Below are 9,860 nucleotides of genomic sequence, written 5' to 3' on the forward strand. Positions count from 1 at the left end.
TTTGACCAAGTTTGACCAATAACTATGCTTTGTTTTGACTTCGTTGTGACCAATCACAACTATTGCCATTTTACTAAGTTAACGACGTCCAAATCGAGTGATATTTGGTTTGTTATGAAGCTAGTGACATGTAATCTCCATCCATATGCTCCATTCCCAAAAATACCATGTTGTTTTTTATTGAGCCCACCTTCTAGTTGGCATGGTGAACTTTTTTCGGTTGGGTATGCAAATGATATTAGAACTGGGAGCTTGATGGCTCTAGACATAGCCCTTAGAGAGTACTATAAGGCTATGTAAACACCCACAAAATGGCTATAACCATTCCTGCCTAAATCAGGGTTTTATGATTCTATAGAAACTAGTCAAAATGTCCCAAAATTAAGTATAGTGCATCCCAATTGCAATTTCCAATGTTCCCATGCATCAACATTGATTTCCCAAGGCAACCTTAGGCATGTATTTAAGAATTCCAAACTTAATCCATAAGAAACATATATGCATTTTGTAAAATTTTGGCATAACCTCCTTTGTTTTTGTAACCAAATCTCAACTCAAATAGTGCATCCAATGCGAACCAATGTAATCATTACCAAGTGTCAATCCATTGCATCAATTATAATTGCCAAATTACCAAGACTGGGATGTCGAAGATGTGATTTTGTTTGTTGATCACCTAGCCAAGCCTTCTCACCTCCTTACCAAGGTTTAGAATATGATGGCAAGCACTAAGGCCATGCCTTCACATCTAATGTACCTAATCCCCCTCCTTACCACTTTTCCAAAAGTGCTACAATAAGGAGAGTTTGAGACATGCTCCCCCTTGGGCTCTCCCACCAATGCCAAGGGTATCCTCTCAACATGCTAGATCCTAGTGCTTGTTTGGAATGACCAATTAGATTGAGAATCTAGTAATGTAAAGAGAGAAGAGTGTTCAAGGGCTTATAATTCAAATCATGTACTCATGCTCATGTACATAAAAAACTTTAGTGTGTACTCATGCTTGCATTATGATCCTTGTTCCCTTTCTTCATTAAAATCCATTGCTCCAAAGCTTAAATTATTCTCCTTGCTCCCTTTCTTCATCAAAATCCATTGCTCCAAAGCTTTGAATAGTCATCCAACAATAGAGAAGCAATAGAATGCCCTCACCAAGACATGACAAATGTAAAAAACCATCAATGATTGCATGCTTTTTTCCCTTCTTCAATCCAAGTTTGCAATGTGTCATGGCCTTCTTCAATCCAAGTTTACAATGTGTCATGGCCTTCTTCAATCAAAGTTTGCAATGTGTCATGGCCTTAGAGAGCCCCCACGAAATTGGTCCTTTAGCCTACACATTGCAATCAAATGTGCTCTGATGGTGACCAAAATTTACATGAGTAAGGGAGGCGTATACACACTTGTAAATTTTGGTCACCGTCGGAGTACATTTGGTTGCAATGTGTGTGCCAGACACTTGATTATTAATGTGTCATGACCTTAGAGAACCTCCTTGAAACCAGGCCTTTAATCACACATTGTAACTAAATGTGATCTAATGTGACAAAATCTTTTAAGAGTGAGGGTGGGGTCCATATATACACACTTGCAAAGTTTGGTTACCATCGGAGCACATTTTCAATGTGTAGTGGCCTTAGAGAGCCCTCTCGAAATTTGGCCTTTGGTCCACACATTGCATTCAAATGTGCTCCAATGGGACCAAACTTTGCAAGAGTGAGAGTGGGTCTACATATACACTCTTGAAAAGTTTGGTCACCATTGGAGCACATTTTATTGCAATGTCCATTCCATTTTCGTGGTTTTCCAATGCATCGTGACCTTAAAGAGCCCCCTCGAAATTGGGCCTTTGGCTCATATTGTGTAACTAAAGTACTCCGATGGTGACCAAACTTTGCAAGGATGAGGGTGAGGTACACATATACACACTTGCAAAGTTTGTTCATCATTGGAGCGTATTTGGTTATGAAATGTGGGCTAAAGGCCCAATTTTGAGGGGGCTCTCCAAGGCCATGACACATTGAAAACCAAGCAAATGGAATACACATTGTAATTAAATGTGCTCTGATGGTGACCAAACTTTACAAGTGTGTGTATATAGACCCCACCCTCACTCTTTCAAGGTTTGGTCACCATTGGACACATTTAAATGCAAAGTTCAGCCTAGAGGCCCAATTTCAAGGGGGCTCTCTAAGGTCATGACACATTGGAAACTAGAGAAATCGAACACACATTACAACCAAATATGCTCTGATGGTGACCAAACTTTGCAAGTATGTATATGTAGACTCACCCGCACTCTTCCAAATTTTGGTCACCATTAGACTCGCATATTTGGTTGCAAAGTGTAGGCCAAAGGCCCAATTTCGAGGGGGCTCTCTAAGGTCACGAGACATTGGAAACCAGGTAAATAGAATGCACATTATACCCAAATGTGCTATGATGGTTGTTAAACTTTTCAAGGTGATCCCATCATCACTCTTACAAAGTTTGGTCACCATCAGAGCACATTTGAATGTAATGTTTGATTCAAAGGTCCAATTTTGAGGGGGCTCTCTAAGGCCATGACACATTGAAACCCGAGAAAATAGCACAGAAATTGCTACCTGCTTCGATGGTGTAACCAAACTTTTTAAGTGTGTATATGTGGATGCCACCCTCACTCTTGCAAAGTTTGGTCACCATCCAACTTTGTAAGTGTGTATATGTGGATGCCACTCTCACTTCGATGGTGTGACCAAACTTTGTAAGTGTGGATATGTTGATGCCACCCTCACTCTTGCAAAGTTTGGTCATCACCCATCAAAGAACATTTATTTGTAAAGTACAGGCCAAAGGTCCAATTTTGAGGGGGCTCTCTAAGGTCACAACACATTAGAAACTAGCCAAATAGAATACACATTGCAACCAAATGTGCTCTGATGGTGACCTAACTTTGCAAGTGTGTATATGTGGACCCCACCCTCACTCTTGAAAAGTTTAGTCATCACCATTGGAGCACATTTGATTGCAATGTACAGGCCAAAGTGCCATCAAACAAATAGAGACCCCAAAAGAGACAAAACATTAGTGAAAGAAAAATATATGTTTGGATAAGTTTGTGCATGTGTGTACCTGTGAATGTTTGTGTGTATGATGTAGGTATGTGTGAGTGTGTGTATGATGTAGGTATGTGTGAGTGTGTGTGCATTATAGAGGTACATGTGAGTGTGTGTGAATGTGTGCATTATAGAGGTACATGTGAGTGTGTGTGTGAATGTTTGTGTGCATGTGTGCATGTGAGTGTGTGTGTGTGTATTCGAATGTTTGTGTGCATGTGTGTAGAGAGAGAGAGAAATGATATCCTTCTATGGAGCTAAAATGGGATGATGTATAAATATAAGAGCATAATACATAGGACAAATTACGAGGATGCCAGCCCAGCTACCAAAAAAAAGGAAAAAAAATCAAAACTTTTTGTAATGACCAAGTTATGCAAAAAGATTTTTTGGAACAAAAAATTTTGAACTTTAAAAAAAAATCCATTTTTTGGCAACTCCACCAAGTTACGTGTAAATTAAGAAATTTTGATTTTATCCTTGGGAATGTGGTCGAATTGCACACGTGTCCAACTAGTTAGGTATTCTCGTAACTTGATTGAGTTATGTCGGATTTTATTTTATTTTTGGGATTTTTTTCTTTATTTACATAGTCGTTGAGGTGTATGCTTGATGTACATGTATGTCACGGTGTAAATATATGACTCGGTCGAGTTACATATTGGACATCCACGTATGTAGCTTGTAACTCGATCGAGTTCTATGGTGGATGTCTAGCAAGTAAATCAATCGATATAGGTGGCACGTACATGGATATCAACCACGTCCCTTGACCGAGTTACGTGGATTTCCACCTTGTACCTCGATCAACCATACGTGGATTTCCATTGTCTAACTCAACTGAGTTACACAGTGCCTTGTGGATGTCCTCCATGTAACTCAATCGAGTTATGTGGTGATTGGCATTATCCTAGGTGATAGATTTTGTAACTCGATCGAGTTACATCACGAACCTCTACTGACTGCTACTTGGGATGCTAGGATTGGATGTCTAAGTCGATCGAGGTACTTCAAGGGTGTCCCATCCACATGACACGATCCCAAAGTGAGGACCCTTGTCGTATGACCACTCTGCAAGATATAAAGAAATCCCAATTTTTTGGTTTGCATGAAACATTAGGGTATGAATGGAAAGAGAAGACCATGAATAGAGTGAATAAGCCATTAATTTTGTTAATATCCCATGATTTTAAAGAAAATGTGAAAAATTAAGGAAACCAAGAAACCATACCTTTTCTTAAAATTTTTGCAAAAACGTGCAGAGATACATGAAAATATCTCAAATTCAAATCAAATTGAATCAAAGCTAAGATCTAATACCAATGGAAGAAAGGGATTGCACTCAATTGGCCCATGGAGTACATACATCCTAGCACTCATTATATGGAACATATACATACATCCTAGCACTCATTATGCGGAGTACATACATCCTAGCATTCATTATATGGAATGTATACAAGGGTGGACTACCCATGGATGCTTGAGCCATAAGCTTCAAGTAAAGGTTCTATATCACAAGATGTCAAAAGGTATACAAGCTATCCCGTAAGTGACTTATATATTCATTTACTCTTAGGACTATTCACACATGAGCTGCCTATAATAAACCTAAGTCCTGTGTCCCAAATAATTATGTTCCTAGACCCTCATCCCACATATACATGTGCAATACATTCAAGCTTATAATTTCCCACATTACATCTACTAGTGATTGTGACATCCATGATACATGGATGTCATAATCTCTCAAATTATTGGAGTCTATATAACATGGATATCATAATCATTAAAATCTACCTTTTAGTGGGGACGGCATAACTTGAGCATATCAACTGCAAATTTGTCGGAGGTGGTAGATTTAGAATCTACTTTTCAAGGGCTTTCCACAACGATATGTCATATGTGGGAATTTTGACATAAGGAATATAAGGTTCACTAACGGGCCTCTTGTTTCTAAAAAAGTGATGGCATGACTCTTCTTAGAGTGCTCTTTTTTAAGTCCAAAATTTTCCTAATGTGCATATAAAGTATTAACAGTTAAGAGAATTTTCCATTTTATCGCACTAAAATAATCAAAAAATTTGTATATATGTGTGTTAGCATGGTGAATTTAAGCTTATTGTGTGTGTGTGTATGTGTGTATGTGTGCACGCGTGCGCGTGCTTGTGTGTTGGTTATTTGTGTAAGTAAAAGGGCATTATAGGTGTAAAATGGGGTACCTAATACTAGTCATTATAGAAGGTGTAAGGTGTAAGGTGGGGTGTTTAATATTAGCCATATAGAAGGTGTAAAATAGGGTTCCTAATAATACTAGGAAGACTATGATGGACTAGGATGGAAGGTAAAAGAAAATAATAAGAGAGTGGATGAGTATGTGTATAAAAAAGGGAATAGCATCTCGTATAGACTTCAAAAATGAAAAACTCAAACCTTATATTATAAGTGGATTTTTTTCAAGTTGATAAGCATCTTGGTTAGTCCTTGAGAATAATGTGGGGGAAAAGGTGACCTTGAGCTCCTTGCAAAAGTAAACACACACACACACACACACACACACACAAGAGGAGATAAGCACACAAGAGAGATGGATGGCTGAATTTTCTTCTCTTCTCTATAACCATGACATAAAGAGATAAGAGCATATACTATATGGGAAAGTACTCTACTATTATAACTTACAAAGATCGGTCCATAATGTAAACTCGAATACATAAGCTGGCACTATAACTATGCCATAACTTGAATATACAATGTGGATGTCACACAGCCTGTAAACCACTGGTGATATATAACCCATAATCTCACCAATCCAACCATTGGTGCGTAAGTGTAGAAACTATTAGCTGGGTGGGTCATTAATGTTCGAAGAACTACTTAAGCTCGATATCTCAACACTCGTCCACGATCTTAACTCCATGCACTGAAATCCAAGTAAGCTCCTAAGCTTGCAGAGCTTCTCTATAACTAGTGCCTTCATAAAGATGTCAGTCACCTAATCCTCTATGCTGATATATACTTGATTCACATCAACTCTACTAGAACCTTCTTCCTCTCACAAAATAATGATGCACCTCAATGTGCTTCATCCTAGCATGATAGACTAGGTACTGGCCAATTGTATGGGCCAATTGTATGCTACTCATATTATTATAATAAATGGCAATGATCCTATCCACGAGCTCACCCATATCACCAAAAGTAGCTTTTAAAACCAAGCTTCCATAACACTACCTCTATACTTGACAAGGTAATTGTTTCTTGTTGACAACATTACTCCCAAAAGAAAACATAAAGCCACAGGTAAATCTCATGTTTGCTACTCTACCAGCCCAATCAGGGACTTGCGTAATTGCATTTTGTTCAAAGGGGTCAATGGGAATTTCTGTTGGTTTGCTGTTAAAGCAAGATTGTCACAGTCAAGGTGAAAAGGATGGGTACTTCTAAACCTCTTCTTCATAATTGGGTAGTAATTTTGGTTAAGCTCCTCAAACATATGTAATTGGTGGGATTTTGTTGCTTTGCAATTGTCTGGAATCTCTTTTTTTTGGTTTACCTCGGGGCTTTGATTTTGGGTTTATACTTTTGTACAGTTTCCTATTTTTTGGTAATATATAGATTTCGTTTCAAAAAGAAAAAGAAAAAGAAAAAGAAAAAGAAAAAGGGACTTTATAATTTTATTTTTGAGATATGTTGAGGCCACAACATTAGGAATCCTAAGGGTAGACCTTATATTTCGATAATGGGGAACATTGCAATTGATGAAATATACCTGGTGATATTTCAATAAAAATGGGGGTGATGAAATGTGCACATAAAACTTTTGTGTGAATAATATATTATATAATATAGATACAGCCTAGTGGTAAGGTATTGAAGTCCCATCATGCAAGACATGGAAGGGGTGCTGGGTTCAAATCCTGCTAGCTGTTCGATGGCGGCACGGAAGCATACACGCACACGAGCACAGAAGGTCCCAAAAAATATATTTCATAATATATTATTGGGTGCCCAATTGTTTTCCCCATTAAATAACAAGGATGAGAAGTGGAGGGAGGCCATGTGCACTTGAACAATCAAATTAAAAAACCAATAATGTGAAGGTGGCTTTAGAATCTGGGGGCTTTGTGAAGGACTAAGAGGCACAATTCAATACTGCTTTAGGACACGTGTGAGGACGGATGGGCTCTTCATTGTTCAACCCTTGATGTCGAGGATGCATTCTCTCAAGGTGGTACTGGGAGGCAGGGATGATGAGACATCATGATTCATGTGTGTTTTCACATTCACGTGACCAATTTCCGAATAAATGCATAGGCGAGAGGCACAGTGTGGCCCTAACATTAACAACGCGTGGTCACGCGCAAACATGAACCTCGTTCAAAAGGGCTGCCCATGCACGTTCTTTGTTGGCCACCTTCACGAGTAGTCCACCTTCGCACTGTCTACAAAACACACACACGCCTCTCTGCGCAGCATCGCCCATCAACCATAGCTTCGTCGTTCTCTCTACCTCTCCTCTTCTGCGCCCCCCCCCCGGGCTCTGTGCGTAGCCCCCACCTCTCCTTCCTTCACCATGACCCTCCCTGCTGAGAGTTCCTCGCGGCCCTCAGTCCTCCCTCGCAAAATGGAGCGTGCCGATGGCCCTGCCTCTGTCTTAGCCATCGGCACCGCTAACCCCCCCAATGTTTTCAACCAGAGCGAGTACCCTGAGTTCTACTTCAATATCACCAACAGCAATCACATGACTGAGCTCAAGGAGAAGTTCCAACGAATGTGTAAGAATCGTTAATCCTCTCTTAATTTCTCCATTAGCAGCCCCTAATCGTTTGCGCTCTTGGAACGTTCATTACTACATTGGTATAACACACTTGTATATGTAATTAATCATATGTCAATTCCCGGCTCCTTATAAAGGTTATTGTTATATATAGCAAGTAGCTTTCTATCGTATTTTGGCATCTTATATCAATTCCTGGCTCATTAGAAGCTTGATTCTAATTATCTCACATTATGTAAGTAAAACTTTCTATCGTATTGTCATATATACGTACGTATATGTGTAATCTTGTATTAATTTGTCTCCTTAGAACGTTATTTGTAGCTTGAATGTGTAATCTTGTATTAATTGGGCTTCTTAGAACCTTAATTCTAGCTTGGCAGGACGTTGCAAGAGGAGGATTAGATAGATTTAAGACGGTTTGCAGTGCCTGAAATTAGTGTTGTTTGCTTAATGCAGGTGACAAGTCTGGGATCAAGAAGAGGTACATGTATCTCAATGAGGAGATTTTGAAAGCCAACCCCAGCATGTGCGCATATTGGGAGAAGTCCTTGGATGTGCGCCAGGACATGGTGGTGGTGGAGGTGCCCAAGCTTGGGAAAGAAGCGGCTGCAAAGGCCATCAAAGAGTGGGGGCAGCCAAAATCCAAGATAACCCACTTGGTCTTCTGCACCACCAGCGGGGTGGACATGCCTGGGGCGGACTGGGCTCTCACCAAGCTTCTGGGCCTGCGCCCAAGTGTTAAAAGGCTCATGATGTATCAGCAGGGCTGCTTTGCAGGCGGCACTGTGATGAGGGTTGCGAAGGATTTGGCTGAAAACAACAAAGGCGCACGGGTGCTTGTGGTCTGCAGTGAGCTGACTGCAGTTACTTTCAGGGGCCCAAGTGAAACCCACCTTGATAGCTTGGTTGGGCAAGCTCTGTTTGGCGATGGCGCTTCTGCTATCATTGTGGGATCTGATCCTATCCCTGAAGTGGAGAAGCCATGGTTTGAGATTCATTGGGTCGGATCTAACATCTTGCCTGACAGCGATGGTGCCATAGATGGGCATCTGAGAGAAGTGGGATTAACCTTCCACTTAATGAAGGACGTGCCTGGGATTATCTCTAAAAACATTGGTAATGTGCTGAGAGATGCATTTGAGAAGGTCTTCGGTGGGGAAGAAGACGGCATTCCCAGCTTTAATGATGTGTTCTGGATCGCCCACCCGGGCGGGCCTGCCATTCTAGACCAGGTTGAGCAGAAGCTGCAGCTCAAACCTGAGAAAATGGCTCCCAGCAGGCACGTTTTGTCAGAGTTTGGCAACATGTCGAGTGCCTGCGTGCTCTTCATCATGGACCATCTGCGCCAGAAATCTGTAGAGCAGAACATGGCCACCTCTGGGGAGGGCTTTGAATGGGGCTTGCTCCTCGGATTCGGTCCGGGCCTCACGTGTGAAACCATTGTTCTGAGGAGTGTTCCCCTCAGCAATCAGGTCTGATATGTCGGTATTGTTGTAAATTTAAGTATTGGCTGGCTCCCTTACGCGGGTCTAGATATATATAGTATAATGTACGGAACTTAATTTGACATTCTGGTAATTATGCAGGACAATTCAGCTCTTAATTAGATATTGCATAATTGACTAGGTACTTTCCCTTTTAAGTTAATTATTAAACTGAGGACTTTTGAAAGGGCTTGTTCTCGCACTTTGAAAATGGAAAACTCTAATTGTTACATGTAAGATGGGTTTCTCTATGTGCCAATATAAGAAGGTGAACAACATCATAACTAAAAAAAATTAATAAGTTGCAAAAAGCCTTGCTTTTACATATATGGCATTCCATGAGTGCCAAATAACATAAATAACACGGTGAGAAATATTGTAATTGAAAACTCAATGAAAGAGTTAGAACATGACTTGATGATGCCAGAAGGTTCTCAACCTCTTGTAGTAGATACTGGTTTATTGGACCGGGGAAAATCACATATGACATCCCAT

The 9,860-nt window shown here is 40.3% G+C and overlaps 1 protein-coding gene across 1 annotated transcript; it reads left to right on the forward strand.

Moving 5' to 3' along the window:
- The first annotated feature begins 7,565 nt into the window (after positions 1-7,565).
- Positions 7,566-9,459, forward strand: LOC147604309 (chalcone synthase-like). The gene is made up of 2 exons (XM_086795312.1): positions 7,566-7,876; positions 8,338-9,459. Exons 1-2 carry the CDS (start codon positions 7,675-7,677, stop codon positions 9,357-9,359), a joined length of 1,224 nt encoding a protein of 407 aa, XP_086651438.1. The 5' UTR covers positions 7,566-7,674; the 3' UTR covers positions 9,360-9,459.
- The last annotated feature ends 401 nt before the right edge of the window (positions 9,460-9,860 follow it).

The sequence above is a fragment of the Cibotium barometz genome, chromosome 62 (genome assembly GCF_041138505.1).
Source record: "Cibotium barometz isolate CiBa-2024 chromosome 62, ASM4113850v1, whole genome shotgun sequence".
In the NCBI taxonomy this organism is placed as follows: domain Eukaryota; kingdom Viridiplantae; phylum Streptophyta; class Polypodiopsida; order Cyatheales; family Cibotiaceae; genus Cibotium; species Cibotium barometz.